Raw genomic sequence first — 24,710 nt, forward strand, 5'->3', positions numbered from 1 at the left:
ATTAAAGTGAAGTCAACATTGCTTTCGTCATTCCAATGAATAAAGTGAATTCAGAACGTACAGAACTGTAATAGTGATATAATATTCTTCTTCTTTATAGAATAGTATATATTTCTGTATCTATATAATTCGGAAAACAACAATAAAGAATCATCCGAACTACTTGAAATAGTTTCATTTGTGCTGATTATTAATAAATTTTTATTGTTTTCTTGGTAAGTATTTTTTAGTTTTGAAAGAATAATTACAACTAGAATTCAGCTATTCTGTTTTTAAGCTACATATTCAAATTTATATCGAGATCTTACAATTATAAAATTTTGATGTGTGATATGTTATCGAAAAGTAATAAATGGATAATCTATGCATATATTATTTGAAAATAAAATTTTCAAACGAAGAATATTTCATTTGGAATTCAGCAGATTTATAAAACAGGTGAGTGTTATGATTTTTATAATAAAAAATTTGCTTGTAAATATTTTTTTTCCTATTTGATGATAGTTCTCTACAGAATGGTTTTTTACGTCTGAATAAGAACTGTAAGAATAAAAAAAAATAAACAATATGAAAGTTTTTTATTTCGACTTGAGGAATTTTGAAAATTTTTTTTCTATCCTAAGAATTCTTTGTTTTACGTTTTTTAGATAAAAATTGTCGTCAAAATACTTTTTTTGAAAACATAAATGGTATAACATTATGTGTTTATGTATACTTATTGCATATTCTAACGTCTGAAGTAATATGATTTAGAAAAGTATGAGTAAAAATTCGGTACTTATGTATTAACGCCATCGCAGCTACAGATTTGGCGATTTTTAAGTGCTGCCAATCTACGCCTAAAATTTTTGCGACAAATCATAAAATGAAACACTTTATTTAAAATCAAAGTAGTCAATCGGATTTCGGTGGGAAATGAGCCGATATAGAGTTTAACATAGATTTAAAATAATCTCTATTTTCTTCTCTATCTTAACAATCTCTATTTCTGTCGCCATAATAACTCTAATAAATAAGATTCCAAATTAAACAACATGCCGGCCAGGTGGCCGAGCGGTTAGCATGCCTGACTGCGAAGCCAATGGCTGCGGGTTCGAATCCGCTCTGGGCATAGATGTTTCTCTCTGTGTTGTCCTCTGTTGTGTGTGAATGTGGCCCGCCCTATGAACGGGTTTGTGGCGTGGTTAATGTTGCTCACCTCAAAGAAAAAGAAAAAAGAAAAAAAAATTAAACAACATTTCCAAAACGTACGTTTACCAAGATAAAGTTTCATGTCATGGGAATCGATACATTTTCGTTTTTGTGGTAAAATATTTCGCTCCTGAAAAAATAAAATTGCATCTTGTTTTGTTTTTGGCAAATCCCTAAGACGAATTTTCTTACCTCTAAAAAATGGCGTCAAAAAAGATTTTTTTTTTCTTAAGCATTCATTATTGTACGTTTTTTAGTTTCTAAATAATGATTTTTATGGAAACCTAAAATTTTTTAATAAAAATTTTTGTCAAGAAACTTTTTTTATACAATTAAACTTTATAAAATTATGAGGCTCATGTATATTACTTTCTGTTCATTTTAATTTTTGAAGTAATATGATTCATAAAATTATGAATTCATAAAACTATGAAAACTATAGAACAGGTGTGCATATTATTCATAAGTTTAAATAGGCCTTTCATGTTATATCATTAAATTTAGTAGAACAATTTCTCGGGCATTAGGTTTTAACTCTTATAAGAATATACATCTCTTTTTTCTGTTTATGTACAAATATTTCTCACTTGTGTTTGGGATGTTCCTTCTCTAAAAAGAGGAAATACCTTTTTGTATTCGTTTGCATAAGAAAGAATATCAAGCATTTTCCTTTTTTAAATTCCATGTTAATACAAATATTAATTCATTCATTAAATTTAATTTTAGTTTTATAGGGGAGAAACAATAAATTGTAAAATAGAAATTTTCTATGGTGACACCATAGCAGGAAAAATTATTTGTTTTATTATTCCTCCAAGAAGATGAAAAGCTATACAGGGTGATTCTAAAAAAATGGGCAACTCCCAAGCAAGCAATTTTTATCAGAGAATGCATGGTCGAAAACAAAACCGGCGTCAAAGTTTATGTTCTTATATGAGACAAAAACACACAAAGAACGATGAGGGCAAGTTATAAAAGCAAATTTAATGGCATGTGATTACAATAAATGTTCAAAACAGTGGTTGGCAGCGGCTATGCTGCTAGGCACGCAGTACAACGGTTAAGAAAAGATAGGTCATATCACGAACTTTCCCTGCAGCGGCCTTTTAGAATCCCCCTGTATAAACAAGGTAATTTATTTCAATGCAACATTATTATGCAAAGAGTTATGTTCTTTTTAAATTTCTGCTTTTAAATTTTAAAAAAAAAGCATAAGAGCACGTGACACTAATTTTTGGGAAAATAGCAATTAGTTTTATTATTTTTTATTTAAACGCTTGTGTTGGCATAAAAATTATAAACTTCTTAAGAAAGTATTTAAATGTACAAACTTTTACTTATCTCTGAAACATTCTTTGTTGGAATAAATAATTAATAAAACATTTTCTTGGGGAAATGAGTGATAAGAATTATTTCCACCCAGTAGATAACACTTTATTTTCATTTTTTTCTATTTTTGTGTTAAAATGAACAATTATAAAATATTGAGACATAATGCGCAAATAAACCACTTAAATAGTTTTATGTTAATAATTTATATCTTACTACAGTGTTTCCCAAACTTATGACTTTTGTGTACCCTTTCTAAATTTTTCGTGACGCTGTGTACCCTAATAAAAAAATTAATGTACTTTTTACTATAAAAAAATTTGCACAAAAGTTAAAAATTACAACTGCCTTTTGACAATACTAATTATTAACTGTTAACCCAGCAAAAAATAGCCAAAAGAAAAATACTTAATTTTAAATTTTCATGTAGAGCTTTGTTTTTAAATAAAATTTTTGGAAATTTTCTTTTGTTGTAAGATATTCGCATAAGAGCGCGTACCCCCGCTAAACTGTTTCCGTACCCCTGGGGGTACGCGTATCACACTTTGGGAAACACTGTCTTACTATAAGTAAGTAATGCATAAGTGTAAAGTTTTATTTTAGGAAAGGCTACCTTAAATTAATTACAGGTCCTGGCCAAATTATTAGCCATTCTATGTAAAATTATAATTATCAGATAGAGTTGTATTGCTTTTTCGCCTCTGAAACAGCATTTGTTTACGTTCCTTTATCAATGGGTTAACATTGCAGTGCAATACTTTGAAAATTAATTACAAATAGAAAGTATATGCTGAATAAAAACCCATTAAATATAAAAATATTGCATACAAACTCGTGCAAATCATGTCATTATTAAAATGATACAGTGCGTCTCATAAGTTGATCTAATTATTATAATACACTAATATAATGCTTCATATAATAAATATTCTATATTTGTATAATATATCGTCTAATTTGTCCTCTCGTCGAGTTTATGTCATATATCACCTCATTTAACCCATTGATACAAGAATATAAACAAGTGCAAAAGCCGCGTAAAAACAATAAAGCGCTGTATCACCTGATTAATAATATTTTGCATAGAATCTTAGAGTGCGTCTAATATTTTAGCCTGTAATAATGATTATAATAATTTAGATTCTCCAAAGAAACAAGATTTGTTTGTCGAATGATTCTTTTAAAAATCCTTTTTTTGAAACGGGAAAGAGCTTTCCTAAATTTTGCAGCAGCCAAATGTTGGCGAGGAATGAGGAGCCGAGTTAAACTTTTCCGCCAAGTACTTCTCTCTCTCTCTATGTAGCGGCAGTCTACTGCAATAGCCGCAGCAGTAGAGAACGGAGGGAATGACAGCGGCCCGTTATAGCTCGGGTCGGGATGATTTCGGCTGCAGAGTGCTGCCACCCCTCTACCCCCACTGCATGAGACATCAACAGCACAGGTGCCTTTACAGCAATCCCCCTACCCTACAGAGAGCCTCCACCATATCCGCCCGCCCTTATCTTCCACAAACGTGCAGCGATGGACACATAGAGAGCCTACAGCGTCGCTATTCACAGCGCGCTGTACACAAGAGGCCAGACGATGGCCTCCTCGTCCTCAAGGTGGTGAGTGCGGCGTGTGCTGAACCGGACAAAAAAGCCAACTTTGAAATAGTGAGTGTGAATGAGAGGCATGGACGGTTTAGAAAAGCCGTGCCCTGCATGCCTTTGGCCCTCTCCATTATACTCTGCATCATCAACATGTTAGCCCCAGGAGTAGGTAAGATTTATAAAATGGTCTTTAATAAATATAACTTTTTTCAAATTTTTGGTTGTTGTTGGTCAGCAAAGATTTTACTCAGTCACAAAAATTAGTTTTTTTATGAAAAGTAAAGTCTCTGGCCAAATTATTAGACGCACTTTAAGATTCTAAATAAAATCCTAATTATCACGTGATACTTTATTGTTTTTATGTGACCGAAACCGGTTTGCACTTGTTTGCGTATCAATGGGTTAAATTTGACGGACGATATACAATATATATTTGACGATAGGATAAATAAGACGATACATTATACAAATATAAACTATTTATTATATCAGCTATTATATTAGTATATTATAATTATTAGATCAAAATATTAGACGAAATTGTAGTTTTTTTAATAATGACATGATCTGCACAGGCAATACTTTTATAGTTAAACATACATGTCATGGGGAAGATTTCTTACATGCTTCTACTTTTATAGTATTGCATTACAGTGTTAACCCATTGATACAGGAGTGTAAAGAAATGCAAATCATCCGAGTAAAAACAATAAAGCTGTATAGGCCATGATAATTATAATTTTACATAGAATCTTACAGCGAGTCTATTAATATGGACTGTGGTTTATCCTCATGAAAGCTAATTTGAAGAATAATTTATTTTGAGAGAGGAAAGAAAGAGTTTGTCCACAGTACGGCTCACTTTCACTCTCTAATAATTCTCGGGGAGAACTGATTTTGCACGTTATTGATATGAATGATCAAGATGCAATCGTCATTCTTGAGGAAATTTGGACATTCACCATACTTTGTCTGTCAAACAAACTAAAAAGGGATGTCAAGAAATATTCAGTGTTTATAGTGCGAAACACCCTTTGATCCAAATGCTTCAATTTTCACGAACTAGGACTCGATCTTAATGGTTTTGAGGGAATGGACTTAAATTTGCTAATTAGTTAGCGCGGGGCCGGGATAGTCTGGTCGGTAGGACGCTGGGCCCATATATCCAAGAGGTCGTGGGTTCGATCCTCGCCGGCCGAAGACTCCCCGTGTAGTAAATGGTGACTGATGCACGTTAAATCTGTCGAGTCTCAAAGTCCTCCATGTTCCCACAACAAATCAATACCTCTGGGGGTACTGATCCAGGAGTTTCCTTGTCTTCTGGATTGGTTCAAAATTACAAGGCTACGGAGTTGAACGTAAGTAGTCGTAAACCCATGAAATTGGGTCGGCTGTTCAACGACGGTTATAAAATAAAATAAAATAAAATTAGTTAGCGCAGACGATATTTTAAGTTAGGAAATGGAATAAGGCGCATCACTTTCAAAAGATATAGAGGAGATGATTTTTAGAGGTGTGTGTTTATTTATGATGGGAGAGTTTATGATGAAAATCTTTTCTTAGGTCAGAAATCAATTTATTCTTATCATTCCCCTCCCCCCCCCACATCCATTTTGATAAAAATAGTTTTCAAGATTTTTTATCATTTTTTAAATTTAAGTTTGTGCCTGCTAGATAAATTCCTAAGTTTGTGCCTGCGGGAAGTACAAAAATTACATTAGGTTATGAATTGAGCTCAAACTATTTAGAAAATAATTGTCATCAGACACAGAGAAATCCTGTTGAAATGTGAGCACTCTAACGAGTCGGAAAGTGGTCGAAAATGAGACTCACTGGGTCTTATAAATTATAGGGTTAGAAAGGTTTGAAACAAGGATATTCATCTAACAGTGTTGCAAAATAGTCGATTGAAGAGATTTTTGGCAATTTTAAAATCTGCATGTAGTTTATGTAAGAAGCAATTAAAACTTGAGATGTCGTAGAGCTTTAAATGGAAGCCTTCCATCAGTAAATTTATTGTAGACTCAGACCATAAATTTCTTGTAGTAAATTTTGCTTTTGACGGGAAATAATGATTTTACATCAGGTTCGAATCTCTTAACGAGATTTAAACACTCTAGTTATTCGGAAAGGGGGCAAAATTTTCACTAGCGATCGATTAACTGCGTGATAGTATGATAAATTCTGATTGTTTTGGCAAGGGTTGAATAGCCTATGGGCTCTTATTATTTAAGCACTCTAGTTTTCAAGAAAATGGTTGAAAATTTGAAAGAAAAATAGTTTTCAATAAATGCGTGATAAATTCTATTTGTATCTAATTGCTGCAAATAGAAGTCAAATGCAAATAGAAGTCAGAAAACCGCTTTAGTTAAATTTTGAGTGCTCTAGCTATTCGTAAAACAGTCGGAAAATTTTAATTGACGAAAAAATCATGACAAGCTCTGCTGGTAGCGAATAGGAAATTATAGAATAGAATCTTGGATTGACATCGGGCATGGAGCTTTAGTACTGTTTTGAGTTCTCTAGCTAGTCGGAGAATAATCTAAATTTTGATTTTTAAATTCCATCAACACTAACATTCCTCTGTAGAATAAAATAAAAAGGTTATTTATATTAAGATAAAAGAAATTTTAATGACAAAAATACATTAATAGAAATATTAAAAAAAAAAAACTTTTACCAACATAACTTTTTGTACAGGTATCAATAATTAATTTTTTTTTAACATAACTCAAACAACGCATGATAATATAAAAAAAAAATAGTGCGTGGAGTCCCTCCGCGCGGAAGAAGTTAAACTTCGCAACCTGCGACATTAATTGTAGAAGAAGCAGTAGTCGTAGAAGGATCACTAGTTCTATTCAACGACTCTTTTTCCTGCTCCGCTCGCTTCCGTGCTCTGTAATCACGGTAATATTGTGTATTTTTCACCTCTTGAACCAGTGGAAGTGCTTGTGGTTGTCTCATCGTCTCGCCCTGGAAAATGTATTTGCATTAATAATGTATGTGAATGCGTCCTAATGTAATTTCAGAAGAGAAAATCTAACAATCAATTGATATTCACAAGAGACGTACCTTGACATAACCTTAAGTCCGTCGCATTGTCCGTGGGATTGTTTTCACTCATTTTTTACAATTGTTATCCACTAAATTTGAAAATAAAAAATACTACCCTATTAAATTATATGTGTATCAAAACAAACTAAAAAAATATTTATAGAAAAACAATACTTTTATGACTTTTATTATTTTTATGCTAGTGAGAACCAAAACAATATGGAAATGAATGAGGGAAAACTGGATCCTACCACGTGATTTCCCGGTCAATTAAAAATGTAGCCTTAAACGTTTAACGCAACCTTGTTGGAAGTCGCATAAGAAGTATCACTTCAAAAATTAAAATGCCAATTAAAAGCCGGCTAAAAAACATAGAAAATGAGAGAAGAGTCGCGACCCTTTTTAAGGACTTTTTAACTATAGATAAATTATTGGGCAGATCTTAATTATCAGGTGATGCTATACACCTTCCATGTTTTAAAAGCTTGTTTACCTTCGTGTATCAATTGGTTAAATTAAACAAGATATATAATAGAAATTCGATCAGGCGAATTATTAAATAAATACAAAATATTTATTATATCTAGCATTATGTTAGTATATTATAATAATTAGAACAAAATATTAGACGCACTATACTTTTTTTAATAATGACACGATTTGCACGAGTTTATATAGGCAATACTTAAACACAAATGTAATAGGTTTTTATTCATGAGATACTTCCTATTTGTATTTATTCATAACGTATTGAATTGCAATGTTAACCAATTAACTTAAACAAGGTTTCAGTTACATAAAAACAATAAATCACCTGATAATTAAGATTTTACATAGAGTGGGTTTAATAATTTGTACAGAGATTAGGAACTTCCCCCAGGCCGCATGAAAGCTACAATAACCGAAAAAATGCTTTTTTATTAGTCGCGAAAATTGTTAAATAGCTGCATTTACGCTACAAAATCTTCAAAATAGTGTCATTTTTGTTATTTTATTTTATAACCGTCGTTGAACCCGATCCAGAAGACAAGGGAACTCCTGGATTGTGTGAAATTTGCCTTCTTGGAGCACTTTTTGATGGAACTAACCCGCATGTGCGTGACAGGGAGAGGACGACCACGAGAACCTCTCAAGGTTAGCCTGGTGGTAAAGGGACCCGTCTACCACTGAGGATATTTCGCGTCAGTTTTGTGGTCTGTGCAAGGCGGATTCGTATGGACCAGCCATTGGAGGGATTCGAACCCGGTTTATATCAATGGAAGGCCCCTGAGCCATCCCGACCGGATGTCATTTGAATACACTCTTAGAAATTTCTCGAAAAAAGTGGTTAAATAACAATTTATAGAATGATTATTTCACCCTATTTAATCGAAATAGTCAAATGACCGTAAATAAAGCTTGAGAAAAACTGTTTATTAACTGCTTTCATCTTAAACAACTAGAATTTCATCGCCCCCCACTGGAACCACCTCATGAAGCTACTTTGCACCTGCGTATCATATTTTATCTGTCCATCCCATGACCGACACAGTCCCTCCCTTCAATTTCCGACACTCTCCCACTACCTTACGAGCTCTTATGTTTAGTTAAAGAATTAGTTTTCTTTCTTCCTGTTTTTGAAAAATGCAAACTGTTAAAAAACCGTATAGTTTTGTATTCATGATTTTATAACCATACTTTACTAAAAACCATAAAGGAAAGAATTGCTTATTGCCGTAAACTTTACGGTTAATTGGATGGGCAGACCAGTTATTTTACCATAATTTTAGAATGAAAATTTTAACAGTGTATCATGAATGACCTTTTTTAGACTTTACATACGACCTTTATATAACCTTTGTATATATAAAGGTTGTATGTAATGGTTGTATATCATAGTTTCAGTCTGTGGCAGAATCTGCCATTTTTGAAACTTGACATAATATTGGTGCTAAAGGATTGGACATGCAACCTCAAAAATTAAGTCAGATAAAATAAGGTTCATATTTCAGCAATAATGAGAACTGGCTTTTATTGCATCGGACATTTCCTTATTTATTCGATATTTGTTTCTTGTTCAGGTGTACAGTAACCAGGTGTTTAGGTATGTTTAGTTCTCATTTAGTTTTCTTTGAGTATAGTAATGGCAAAATAAGGGAGATAATTTATTTGGCATACACTGTACAGTGAGGGGAAAAAAAAGATATCGCCCTGAATAACTTCCTTTCTAATAGTCGGATTTTCAGGTACTATGTGTCAACCTTAATGGGTACTGGGGTGTGACCTAAAATATGCTAATTATTTCTTGCTAACTATTCATTAAGTTATAAAACGGACGCAAAAACGTACTTTCTCTGAATAAACATACATTTTTTTTACATATAAGGATTCTTAATCTTCAAAATATAGGGGGTAGCAGCAATCTGGGAAATGAGGTTCCAATTTTTTGGTCAGGTTCGATTCAAAGTAATGCCAATATCACTTTTTGCGTTTTTAGTCATATTTTTAAAAGTAATTAAGCGATTAAGAAAGAAATTGCCCCCACTCATAAAACCCATTTAGCCAAAGATAATTTCGTGCAAAAATAGTTTTTAATAATTATTTATTATTTAATTTAATTGAGGATGAAACAAATTAAAATTATGAGGTATACATTTTTCATACCATAATAATCTACATATTTTTTATTGATGTAGTATATTTTAGTAGAAACCAAAAAAAATTTAAATTAATTATTTAAAAAATAATAATTTAGCGACAATGAAGAAATATTTAAACAGGACGATTAATATTTAAATTTGATTAACTTACGAGGAACTTGGCTTACACGTGCGAAGCGTAAAGTTTCATATATATTTTTTTCGCTAATTACCGACTGCTAATCTTTTTTTTAAATTATAAATTACGATGTTTCTTTTTTAGTCCTCTAAAAATTTATACGCATTATATATAGTAAGGAAATTTAAATAAAACATATTATTGAATAAAAAACATTTTACTCAACGAATATCGAGATTTATAAAAGCATGTTTCTGAAAGAATGTGATTATACATCAGATTTTGATTATATTTAATGTGATTATATTTTATTTTTTAGTTTGGTTTTTCAATAATTCATTTTCAATAATATACCTACGTATGTATAGATTTGGAATAATGTATTTATCAATTTTTTTAATATATATTTTATAGTTATTAATACAAATACGTAGTTAACATTTTTAATTTCTCAACATGTTATATACAATCTATATCTTTAAATAAATTCTTAAATTACCCGTTCACGCCTGTTTCGCAGGACTATTTTACCAACGATTTAATTAAATTTTAACATTTATAAATATATCATTATAAATATAAAATCATTTATATATATAAAATCCACGTATATTATTTTTTCATTAATATACTAATAAATATTTTTTTGTACTTTAATTTAGGTTTTCCTTTAAAGAAAAAGTCCTCTTTTAATTATTGTTTTCATTAAAGGAAAACCTAGAATTAGTGTCTGCTAGCTGAGAATAAAATCTTGTTAAGAAAACATTTTGCTGCTTAAATTTATTCGATGCAAAATACTAAGCACATTATTTTTTCGAAGATAATTATTGATTTATTGTTTCTATTGACTTCAACATAGATTATCTAAAATAGCGTTGAAATTTTATAAGTTACTACAAAAAGAGTATAAAAGATACCGAACATAACGAGACATTTAGTTTTAAGTCTCTTAAAATATATCTTAAATGTCATCCTAACATATTATTTGCCTCTTCACAGAACTAATTATTTCAGTATTATATTTTTTACTCTTTCTTTATGCTACCACTATTAACTATTCTGTTTAATCTTTTATTCTTTAAATTAACACTCGCTGTAAGTAATTGCAAAGTTTTTTTGGAGAAATATAGCTTGTTAGCTGATTTTCTATATTAAAATTATTCAGTGAAAAATCTCTGACTGATCATAATAAATAACCTCTGAGATTGAACTAACAAATTATTTATTTTATTTTCCTTATTGTTTCTTATTTGTTTGGTTTGTTAAATACACATTAGTGCAAGTCACACAACTGTTTGTATGTTTTTTGAAATGTACAAATTCGAACCGCAATTTTACATTTAAACTTATATATTACTCCGTTAATTTTAGAAAAAAATCTGCTCTCTTAAAAGAGGATGTTAAAAAAATTTACTCTTGTTAAAATTATTTTTCAACTTTAGCACAATTCTCAAGAAATTATTATAGCATAATTTGTTATTAGAAAGTGTTTTATTTTGTTAAACAGTAAATATTAAAAATTGAAATTTGTAAAAAAAATTCCGAAGCCGTGCCAATTTTAGAATCATCATTTGATTTGAAAAATGTAATAAAAAATACGCAATTTTCGCACTTATTTTGATTAAAAAAAATATGCATATTGAAGGTTAACATACTTTTTATAGAAACTGTGAATAAAAAATATTCCTACATATAAAAATGATATTGCTCCAAGGAACCTACTCAATAAATTTCGTTACTTCCAGAATTTAAATCTGTTTGGACGAAACATATAATTCCTTGAAAACGAGAAAAAATTTAAATATTATTTATCAAAGCTTATTCTATTAACTTAATGATAGCCGTATCAAGGTTAAAGTTATGCGGTGGAAGCCACGTTTACTATTACATTATGATTGCTTTAAATAAATCATATAGCTTAAATAATTTATTTTAAGGAAATTATTTAATAATTTTAAGCAAATAAGGGTGTAAAAATAAACTCGATCGAAAAACGCTTAAAGTATACCCTAAAATATATGAAGAATGAACATTAGAATCTATAAATAAAAAATTTATTTTCAAATAACTTCGAATAGGACTGAAACTTGTTTGAAATAGTTGTCCTTGTAACTATTTAATTTCGATTCCTGGTGCGAGGGGACATTTGATTTTCATATTCGACTTTCAATAGTTAATGGAATATATTATGTTCTAAAGGACTTTTATTAAGGCTGGTTGTAAAAAACATTGTACAGCATTGATTTTTTTTAGAAAGTAGTGACTAATTATTATTTTTTAAAAATAAGAGCCTTTATCTTACGTAAAACTTATTTTACTATCGAGTAAAGTAATTAAATTATATAGTGTTACTAAATTCCCAACAACAATCGAAAAGATAAGAAATTCATTGATTTAAAAAATAATAGATGCTAGACTTGTTCAATAATAAACGTCATTCCCGCCTGACGAGTCTTGAGAATGGGCGCTTATATTTGGACGCTCGAAGCATATCAACTTTTATTTTCCCTCTTCATATATTTTGATGCCAGTGAAGTTTTTATAATCAATTATACTTTTCGGTTTCGATCATTATTTTGATCAGAATTTAAAGCTCGTAAAAGTAAACATATGCATTTTAATATTTAAGCAGGATTCATGTGCTCTTTAAAAAAAGTAAGAGAACCGTTGCATCAATATTGTAACTCTGAGTTATCTTCAACTTTAAAGTTAAAATTTTGAGAATAGATATTTTGAATTAATGTGATTGAATATTTTATTCTTTAAGTTTTTGTGCCACCATTTCGGTATCTTACGAGCTCTGTTTAAAAAGAGAGTATCGTATCAGATATATGTATAAGAAAACAATGAAACCACAGTGATAAATGTCGTCATTGAAGAAAATGTTGAGTGACTTTTCATGTGGAATTTCCGAATTTCAGAGAGTATCGAAACATGTAAATCATACAAAGAAAGCAGCCTAAATATTTCCCTGAATCTGTGCAACATATTATTTCAATATGTAATTCTTAAACATATTTCAAAATGCCACTTAGTAATTCCTTCAGTTGCAGAAAAAACGAACTGTCGTATATTATTTTGTCACATTTTGAAAGTAATGCTCCCATTTAAAGAACCATTTGATTCTAAACATATCATGAATAATATTCAAATTCTACGATAGTAAATCAAGATAAATTTATACTTTGTTAATCTTTCTGACTAAAACAATATTCTTACAATTCTTTTCTTCTACAAAACATTAATAAGTGAATAAATAAACCTCAAATCAAATAATCGAGATTTTTACCCATAAAAAAAACTGCAAAAGAACAAGTCATTTGAAAGACTCTTAGAAATGGATTTTCTCACTGAGCAATACAATTAACTTGGGTATTTAAGAAACTCCGAAAAAATCAATTTGTCTGAAATGTTTTCGTCATTCTCACAACAAAATCCTTCCGTGACAGTTTTTTTTCTTTCTTTCTTCACTTTTTTTTAATCGTCATTAGAAAAAAAAAATTGCTCATTATAATACTGAAAACGAAAAATTGATTAGCTCATATAAAGGGATAATACCTTTATAATGTTATTTTGTTTTGATTTTAGCAAAATAAATAGAAAGAATGAACATATTTTTACATCAAAAAACATTTTATTGGCTATTGTTTAATCCTTAAATATCTGACATTTTTATTTTAGTTACTTTCTTATAAACAATTACAATTTATATAAAGATGTATATACTCCCGTATAAAACTAAAATTAATGAATTACATTTAATGAGTGAATTAATATTTGAAAAAAAACTGTATAAACATCAAGTGTTATCAACTACAAAGTTTACAAAAATGTCATTGAAGTTGACTAAAAAGTCTTTTATTAACGAATGAAAATATGAACAAGATATGAAATTATAAATTTGTCGACGTGGACCACAACGTGCTACCACGTCATGTTCATTATTGAATTTATCTGACACAGTGAAACTATACATAATAATAAACGCGGCTGTCTGTAATTACAATATATCGCCCCAGAAGCCTCGCCCAGGCACGAAACTCGGCACATAATTGTGTTTTGACATAATGAAGAAGTATTTATTTTCTTTATCAAAAATTTGGATTAGTTTTTTAGTTATAAGTCATTTTGTAAGAAAATATATGCTTTTTCGTCTTCAAAGAGCCATATTCAAAAAAACTATTAAAAAATGCATATACTTTTCTCCACTCTTATAAATGTATGCTAATGCGAACCTTACAATTGAAATATTAATTTTCGACAACTTAAACCAATAATATACGAAGGAATTAATAATTTAATTGTAAGGTTCGCATTAGTTTACATTTATCAAAGTGGAGAAAAGTTTAACTTTTGTATTAAAAATGTGGCAACATATTCGATACGTAAATAGAACGCTTCGCTTTGATATATTTGTCGCTGTTCATAATTGTTATAATAAGTTTTTCTTCTTCTTTCCACGCTCTATTTTTTTTTCTTAAGCGAAGACTAAAATTTTTGTAGCGATATAGAAATAGAAATTGATACCATAAAAAATTAATTCGTTTTCGTGTTCTTTTCATGTATTTAGCATTTTAGTTTTTTTTTCTTAAGCGTTGTTTTCTGAGGCCTTTTTTTTAAAAAAAAAGAACATGTCTCCACCTGATAGTTATATTATAGGTTAGGTTCCCATAGGCCTTAGGTTACCATAGCAAAGTTACATCTTCAAACATCCTCAAGAGCTATAACACATCTGCAGCAGAACTGGATATGAAGACAAAATTGCAGGACAGGAACACTTTAATTGTCCACTAATCTTCAGATTTCCTGCTATGATTTAAAAAATTTTATTTGTGAAAACCTTTAGCGTGGCGGACAGCTGGCCGCCTTAGGTGGCTAGTATAAAATAATTAAATATTTAAATGTGCGCAATAAACTATTTTTTTCTATTCAGTAAGAGCTATAATTTAGCGGAAATTATCACTGATGTTATCTTTAAAATATGTGAAAAACTGAATAACTTCTAGTAAAATTTAAAACAATGACTAACGCTTAACCCATGAGATTCCATTTCATTTTTGACTATTTAATGAATGAACTAATATTTGAAACAAAAACTGTATTAACACAACGAGTTTAAGAAATGTATTACAACTTGAATGAAGTATTTTTATTAAAGATTGAAAATTTGAACAAATTTTAGGGAACTATTGTGGGAATTGTATAAACATGAAACAACAATTGAGTAGATAAGAAATTATTCATATTATTAATATCAGTTCTTCAAACTGTCCATAAATAAATATAATGAAATAAGTATAGTTAAAAATATTTGGTGTCACTCCAAATAATACCTCGATCAAATCTAAAACTTGGTATCCTTCCAATTCCATCACAACATTCATTGACAAAAGCTTTCATTCACTGTTGCTAAGTGACCAGCTCCAACGAAACTGATAATCGGTAAAAAAAAAAGAATTATTTGATTAATTTTTTGAATTAATGAATTCACGAGTGGGAACATTTTGATTTGACACAGAACTCTTGATGTAATTGCCTTTAATCAATGTGGTATGCACTTTTCAATTCCCATTCACTCTTTATGGAGTATTTTAATTTATTCTTTTTTTTTTGTTCGCCACAACCGAGAAAAATTTGGCCGCATTTAAAGAGCATTCCTCCGCAATGAATATATATTTTTAAAAAACGAAATAAATAAGTATTGGAGTAGCTAATTATTATTTAAAGTAATGTAGAGAATTTGCAGACTTGATCTCTAGGCCGATTTTGAGGAAATATGATGTGTACATACAATACAAAACAAATAACCAACAATTGTAATGCATGAGGATCGTGCGTTGGAGTCGGAAGGACAATTCAGTAAATGATATTATTTCAAGTATGAATGCAGGACTTGTATATCTCTGTAAGAGGGGAAGACCATTTTTTTGTTGTTGTTCTGTAACCGCTGTTTCATACCTTCCGACTCCAACGCACGATCATGCTTGCGTATTACAATTGTTGGAATGGTTTTGTATTGTATGCACACATCAAATTTCATTAAAATCGATTTAGAAGTTCCTAAGATAATCGATCAAGTATTCATTTCTTACACCCAGTAACAGCCCGTTGTGAGCTTAGAAGGAACATATGTCCATGAAATTGGATGAGACACCTCAGAGAATATCACGGCAATTAATACTAATAATAAGGATATTAAAATCGGGTGAATTAGGTGATTAAAATGTGTCCAAACCTGTTTGATTGGCTAATGCAACAGAGAGAAGTTTGATTGGCAATTAATAGAAATGCCTTCACTTTGCTATTAAATTGGTTTTTACTAGGTTTTTTTTTAAAAAAATCTCACCCTCATCAATTCTTCAGATTCCAATAGCTGGGTTATATCCGGGCTATTTTCCGATAAATTCGGTCGTTTTTCTTTTATTTTATCTAATTTGAAATTAATTCAAATGCCGTGTTGTATAAACTTTTCATTCCATACTTGGTTCAGATATACTTTAATTTGTATTCTTAATCTGATATTTTAAACTTAAAGATCTAATTTAACTATAATATAAATATTATGATAAATTTATGATAAGATTATGATAAGATATTACTATGATAAGATTTATACTTGTTCTAATTGAACATTATTTTGAGAACTATAAATGTGACACTATATACTTACTGTCTAAATTAACATTAATAGAAATTTAGTTTTTTTACTATAAGTTAAATTTTAACTCCATGCTAATTAAACTTTAATTTGAATATTTTGCGACCTTCCATAACGAAGTAATAAAGCATAAAGAGAACCCGAAAATTTCCTAATAATTCATCTAGAGCCACGATGGCTCAGGAGATAGAGCCTTCCAATGAGCTGAACCAGGATCCAATTCCAGTCGATAAAAATTCCGCATCTGGCTTCACCGACCACAGTGCTGACGTGAAACATCCTCAGTGGTCGACGGATCATGGGTTAGAGTCTGCTTGCCGTCAGGCTAACCGTGGTAGGTTCTCGTGGTCTTACTCTCCACGTAATGCAAATGTGCGTTAGTTCCATCAAAATGTCCTCCGTAAACTTCTCCCAATACTCGATCCAGGAGTTCCCTTGTCTTCTGGATTGTTTTCAAAATGCCAAGGCTACGGAGTTAAACGTGCGGGTTTAGATCCGCAAAGCCAAAAATTGGGTTGGCTGTTCAACGATGGTTATAATAAAATAAAAATAATGATTCATCTTCAGAAAATCTACATTTAAAGAAACCAATATTATTTTCCAAACTAAACAGAAAACTATTTATTTAACTTCTTATTTCAGAATATTCCCTAAAGAATATATTTGTAATAAGATCTCTTCTTTTGTAGCAAATATAGTTTTGAAAAATTTCATTTCTTCAACTACAAAATGGAAATAAAATACATTTAATGTTTAAATATAAATTGAAATCAATGTTTACTTAGTAATAATAGAACTACTTTTTAATAAAACATTAACAATACAAACTCCACCGATTTGGTTATAAATACAATGAAAAGTTTTTTTTTTTCAATAGTTAACTTTTATTGGATGCCATAAAATTCTGATCATTATTATAATTGATTCTTTTTTAATTAAAACTCAAAAAGGCATTACCAAAATGTATTTTTTATATAAAAATGTATCATTTGCTAAAGATATAAAAATGAAGTATTAATAATATTTTTTCAATGACAGTTTATTTATTAATTTTTAAAAATATCTGTATGCTTAAAGAATATTTATTTTTCAATCACAGTTTATTTATAACTTTTGAAACATTACTTATATTATTCTTTACTTCCGAAATAATGGAGTCCCCGACTAGAATAAATTATTTTCCTGGGAAAGTCTTACCTTAATAAATTAAGGTAGGAGACGTACCTTTAAAAAAAACCTTTTGCGGTTAAAGTTAGGCAACGTTCGGTGGAATGTCTTCTGAGCGTGTTTATTTTTTAAAAAGTCGCTCAACCAATTTCTGGCTGTCATGCATTCTCAATTTGAAATCGCATCACCATGGAAACATACTTTTCTTCTTTTCAGAGAATGCACGAAATTTTAAGGCTCATGTCATAATAAGCCATCGATTGAGGCTCTTTTTTCCACCTTTTTCCAGATGATTTACATTCTAGTTACAGAATGCAAATGAAGATGACTGTATTGGTAGCTTTTTATTCTAGCTTTAACTATAACAAAAGTGTGTAAAACTGTTTTGTTCATCTTTTGTTTAAAGCGTGGAGTATTTAGAGATATTATCTGTTAAAATTAAATTTTTTATTAATATAAATTCATTTCTTATTACTGTTACTATTTTTTACTCACATAAATTCTTCTTTTCTTTTTGCTATAGGTTCGTTTATTCTACTAATTTTTTACCTATATAAATTTGTTCCTTATTATTAGAGATTCGTTTGTTCTACTATTTTCTTACTTATATAAATTCATTTCTTATATAACAAATTTATATCAGAAATGAATTATGTTAGTCAGATGGGTCCGTTTATTCTATTATTTTTTACTCATATAAATTTATTTATTATTATTGGAATTTATTATACTAAAGTTTGTTATGTTTAAAAATTGTTATTTGTTTTACGTCATGTTAATAATCTGTTTTTTATTACATTTTGTTTTTATTTAGATAACGTTGTTGGTCCGCTTACATTTTTTGACAATCAGCTTTTTAGTAATAGTTGTTTTGCGTGCCTTTACATTACATTGTTTTTATTTCGAACGATAATTGCAATAGAGATTTTAAACATGCTTCTGTTCAACAGCATTTTAGAAAGAATAGGGCTCTAAATTGCTGAATGTCATTTATCATAAAATTTATTGACCATAATATTGATCGTCAGAGAGGATCTTTATTTTCGATAAAATCCATATTGCAAAAAGCTTTAAAAGATGCTTTGTTTAACGTTAATAACTTGACTTCCATTGAAAAAGAAACGAACATATTTGATTAAAAACTACAAAAAAAAAATATGTAATAAAGTCAAAAAATGGTTCTCAAGTAATAATTTCGTAAAACTTTTGACTAAACGAACACGATAGATATGTATCAAGAATGCGATAAGTCATCAACTGTCGCACATTTCTTGGCTATAAATTCAATTTCGACAATGTCAACTTTTTTTCTACATCTCTTTTGATGCTCTTGAAATGTGAATACCGATGCCCGTGTTAACGACATGAATTCTGCACNCGCATGAAAACCCAAGATGTACACGTGCCCATGCACATCAACAACGTTTCAGCGTAAACGTTTGGGCTGGTATTATCGGTGACATGTTGATAGGCCCTTACCTTTTACCTGAACGCCTCGACGAAAATACCAATCGCATTTTTTTAGAAAGAGTTTTGCCGGATCTGATGGGTGACGTTCCAGCCACTACACGCCGAAACATCTGGTTTCAGCATGATGGAGCGCCTGCCCACTTTAGCTACGCTGTCCGAGAATACCTCGATAGGATTTATCCTAATCGCTGGATCGGTAGAGGCGGACCAGTCCCATGGCCGCCGCGATCCCCCGACCTGACTCCCCTGGATTTCTACCTGTGGGGACACATGAAGTCCATAGTGTACGAGACACCTGTAACATCGGACATGGATCTTATCGCCAGGATCGCGGAAGCGGCAGCACGTGTCCGTGACACTCCTGGCCAATTTGAACGGGTTCGTGAATCCATGCGCCGACGCTGTGAAACGTGCATTGTGGCGAATGGAAGGAATTTTGAGCATTTGCTGTGATGTAATGATGTTTTATAATAAAAATCATATTAACACCGCTATCGATATCATTTCTTTTCTCCTCATCCAAACCTGTACTTATCGCCCTCTAGCGGTCTCAGTTTTAATTTTCGGACACAAGTTCCTATGTAAATCTTGTTCATCATGATATGACAAACCACCATGTTAAGTTTGTAAACGACCTTATGGGACACCCTGTATAGTATAAATTTGACTATTGGATAAATGAGACGAAATATTATATAAATATAGAATATTTATTATATCAGGTATTATACAGGGTGGTCCTAAAATATGTGTCAAAAATGTAAAGGTAGGTAGAGGGGACATAAATAAGCATATTTCGAATAGGAATGTGTGTGCGGTAATGGCACATTAAAGCACTAGCTTGTAAAGCAGTATGAATCAGAGGAAACTGAAAAGACGAGTAAAGAAAAAGGAAAATAAAAATGTATCAACAGTTTACAAGAGGTGTTCGAAAGAGCAGCCACCAACATCGATACACGATTCACAGCGACGGCGCATGGATCGACGTACATTAGAAAAGACGTTAGGCATGTCGAGCACATGTAAAGCAGCAACAGACAAGCTGGCAACAAGATCTTCTTGATGGGACTCTCGCACACCAGGCTTTTAATATGACCCCAAAAGAAAAAATCCAAGCAGGTTAAATCAGGAGAACGCGCTGGACCACCCCGTCCTATCCATTGCTGGTCGTAGACAGCGTCTAGGTGATTTCTGACGCTCCCTATACATCCTCTGAGCAGCTAATTCGTTTCCTTGTGCAGCCCCAACCATGAAATGCAAGCTCCATATTGGTGAAACGATGAGATCCTGTTTGAGATCCGTGCGGGAATCCAGCTAGCAAGCGCTTTTATACGCCGCAGTCATCAGCGCTCCCTACCGACTCGAGGCGGCATTGCCGCACACACAATCCTATACGAAATATGCTTATTTAAGTCCCCACCTGTACATTTTTGACATACATTTTAGGAACACCCTGTATTAGTATATTATAATAATTAGATCAACTTATTAGACGCACTGTAGTGTTTTAATAATGGCACGATTTGCCCGAGTTTATCGGCAATACATGCCATGGGTTTTTATTCGGGATATTTTTTGCATACTTCCTATTTGTATTTATGTTTGACGTATTGCATTATAATGTTAAACAATTGATTGACGAAGGTAAACAAGTGCAGACAGTCACATAAAAACAATAAAGCTGTTTAGAATATCCCCTGATAATTATCATTTTACATAGAATCTTAGAGTGCATCTAATATTATGGCCATGGAACATTTCAAATCACTTTTGGTTTCCAGTTTCACGCCAGGCAAATCTTGAAAAATGGGCACATATTTTTGAGTTGCTTGAGTTTTACTACCATCCTCATATTTTGTCGCGTAAATGACGCGAAAGTACCTAAAAAGTACTTATTTAACTAGAAATGAAAACCTCATCATCCAGATGTGGGCCTTCCTCTGAAGATTTCTCCACAATGACTTTTATTAAGTGCAAGAAAATCAGCCCCTTCAATTCCTACTATTAGTTTCCCTCTATCTTAAATCTCGTTCATTAAATACTTTTTATTCATCCATTCATTTGACCCTTTTGTAGTGTAATGTTAATACAGTTTTTTTTTAAATATTAATTCATTCATTAAATTTAAATGAATTAATTTCATGTTTGAGAAGAAAAATTATTATAATTTAATAAAAAATGTTTCTTCATTGACAGGAATTTATAATACTTGTATCAAAATACTTTTAAGTATAGTAAAGAAAATACATACAGGATGTTATAAGAGTTAAAATTTTTAGGAGTGATAAATAGTGAAACAATTTTAAACATATAATTTGGAGTGCCGAGTTTAAACCACGAGAAAACGCCTAATCTGTAAATAAAAGCAAAAAGGAGAAATAATTTTTATGAATGGAAATTTTGATACAATGAAAATGCTCAAATATGCGACATAAATACTGCCTTCATAGTTCATAAGAATCACACAGCACCCAGGCTTGAAAAACGCTCCTGGTAAATTTATCGTTTGCAACCCCGTACATCGTTTGCACTTCCGTCTTTTTCGACGAACATTTCACCCTTTGCTTTGTGTATCGTGAAAAATATTTGTTTTTTTGGCAGATAGTTTTATAACACCCTATATCTGTAATTTTTGAATTCATGAGCATTTAAAGAAAAGTTTTTCTCTTAATATTTATTTAGAAATGAAATATTAGTACCATTTTAACAAAAGGGCCTTGTTACCAAATAAAACTTATTTTCTCTAAGTGCTTTGCGTGTTTTGAGTTTTATCGATTCTCAATGTAAACTCTGATGCAAAATACCGAGTTTATTTATTTTTCGGACGACAAAGAAAAGTTCTAATTAAATAATTTCACCCTATTTTAATAGAGTCAAACATCTGAGAATAGATTTTTAAATGTTAACCTCACGGCATACAATTGTAAAGAAAATAACGATGATTTGAATGCTGCAACAAACAATGTAATCGCAGGAATAATTCAGAAATAAATTTCAAGCCCAATAATGATTCTTATTTTTCATATTGATTGCGGATTGCTTATACATGGTGCGTAGCGTTTAAAAAAAATGCTTAAAGGTGCTTATTTTCGATATTCGTATTTTTAAAAGCCTTTCAAGGTGCTTTCTTCATTGCGTGTTTTTAAGAAGTGCTTCATTTTCCCTTTTCGAAAATGAGAATTTTTTTTCATTATCATGTCGATATTTGCCACGTATTATGTAAAAGCGTGCTTCTTTTCAACGTTTTTTTAAACAATCTATTTCGGCTTCCATCATTGTTTGATGAAATGGTCGCGAGTTCGGTGAGATTACTCTTGTTGCATTTAGCAAAATATTCTCAATTACAGGCTTCATTTTCCATCCTCTGATATCGAACCGAAAAATCTCTCGATCATTTTATAACGGCTAATATAGTCAATAAGTGAAGTGTCCGAAACTAGTTATTTCATCACGTGAAGTCTTTGAAAATTATTTTGTTACTGTATAAGAGTGCTTAAAAATATTTTTGAGTTTCCTAAAAAGTTGCTTATTTTTTGCACCCTGCCATGAATACACGAGAATGCATTTTAAAGCTTTTATGCAACAAAGTAATAAAAATGTTGTTTTTATTTAAAGGATGGTTTTTAGATTTATCGAGAACTTTCATCGACCCGTAGTGGATTTCCCTGATCGATCACTGTCAAAAAGCGATGATCAGTCTGCTAAGGGACCGAGGGGGTACGGTCCTCATTAAACTGTTCTACCTTAAAGTGCTCGATTTCGCTCGCAGGTTGTCAGAGTACCTCGGTAGAGGATCGAAATTGCGATGGCATGTCTTCGGATCATCCTCAGGGATGTTTCGCAATATGTGCAGCTCTAATGCAGCTCTATGTGCAGCTCGTAAATAAAGTACCTATTTTTCCTCAAATTCAATTTTTCCCTTCAGAAATGTAGCAACTGTATAGGTATTTTTGTAATGTAAACATTTTATTTTTAAATGCCATGCAAAGAACTTTTATAATTTCATTTTTTCCGAACGAAAATTTTATTTTATATTTTATAAACTGCCAACCCGATTTTTTAGGCTTCAACTCAATAGCCTTGTCATTTTGAACCCAATCCAGAAGACAAGGGAACTCCTGGATTAAGCATTGGGAGAAATTTGTGTTCGTGGAGGATTTATTGACGGAGCTTACCCGCATTTGCGTTATATGGAGAGGAAGACCACGATAACCTCCCAAGGGTAGCCTAACGGCAAAGGGACTCGTCTACCACTGAGGATATTTTACTTAGCGAAGACGGAATTCTTATCAAATGGACTCCGACCTGAAATGTGAAGAAAAACGTCTTTGCACGCAACCATGAGAGGCAGTGCAAATCTTAATTAAATTTTAAAAATAGTATAAAAGTATGTTTTGCATTAAAAAATTAATTTTTATAGAAAAAATATTTTGACCAAAAATATTTATCAAGACTCAAATTAATGTTTTTTGGTTTCCTAGAAATTGAGAGGATTTTAAGAGAATGTTTTCATTTGATTTTGCGCTGATTTTCAAGAAACGAAATTTTTCTTTATAAAAATATTTGCAAGAAGCATATCAAAGAATTCATTTAAGAAAAGTACCTTGGTAAACAATTTTCAAAAATAATTTCAAATATTTTAAACAAATGAATTATTTTTAAAACTACATGTTTACATCCACAAAAAGTATAACATGCAAATTTTCATGCAATTTTATTTAATAGTTGATACAAAATCATCATAATTAAAAAAAAAAAAATCAGCTTAAACTACGATGCTTAAAAAAAAATAATTATAATATAATTTTAATTTTTAAGTGCTTCATCACGCATAAATTCTTGCAAAATGCTTTCAAAAAATATGTTTAAATGAGTAAAAAAATGAAAATGTCATGAAATTTCATAGAAGAAATTATTGAAAAATGAATTGATTTCAAAAAGTAGACATCTACAGTGATTGGCCAAATGATTAGACACACTCTAAAGATTATACAGGTTATAAAGATTATACATACTCTATATAAAGATTATAAAGATTATACATACTCTATACAGTTTTCACGAGACTGAAACCGGTTTGCTCTTATATACGTAACCAATCAGGAGTTTCCTTGTCTTCTGGATTGGGTTCAAAATGACAAGGTTACGGAGCTGAACATTAGTAGTCGTAAATCCAAAATTGGGTTCAACGAAGGATATAAAAAAAAATAAATACATATTAAACCGTGATGGTTCAGGGGCGATCACCTTCCAGTAAAGGTGAACCTGGCTCAAATCCCAGTGATACGAATTCCGGCTTGCACCGACGTTAAAATATCCTCAGTCGTAGATGGATTATGGGTTAGAATCCCCTTTCTATCAGGCTAACCGCGAGAGGTTTTCGTGGTTTTTCCTCTCCACGTAACGCAAATGCGGATTAGTTCTATCAAAAAGTCTTCCACGAATCTCCCAAAATTTGATCCATGTCATCAGGTTCAAAATGACAGGGC

The 24,710-nt window shown here is 31.1% G+C and overlaps 1 protein-coding gene across 1 annotated transcript in view; it reads left to right on the plus strand.

Moving 5' to 3' along the window:
* The first annotated feature begins 3,815 nt into the window (after positions 1-3,815).
* LOC107438589 (protein stum homolog) overlaps positions 3,816-24,710 on the plus strand; it is a 44,024-nt gene continuing 23,129 nt past the window's right edge. Inside the window, exon 1 of the mRNA XM_016050905.4 lies at positions 3,816-4,281. Coding sequence (XP_015906391.1) covers positions 3,867-4,281 — 415 coding nt within the window. The 5' untranslated portion in view covers positions 3,816-3,866. The remainder of the gene's footprint in view (positions 4,282-24,710) is intronic.

Source organism: Parasteatoda tepidariorum, chromosome 3 (genome assembly GCF_043381705.1).
Source record: "Parasteatoda tepidariorum isolate YZ-2023 chromosome 3, CAS_Ptep_4.0, whole genome shotgun sequence".
NCBI classification, from domain to species: domain Eukaryota; kingdom Metazoa; phylum Arthropoda; class Arachnida; order Araneae; family Theridiidae; genus Parasteatoda; species Parasteatoda tepidariorum.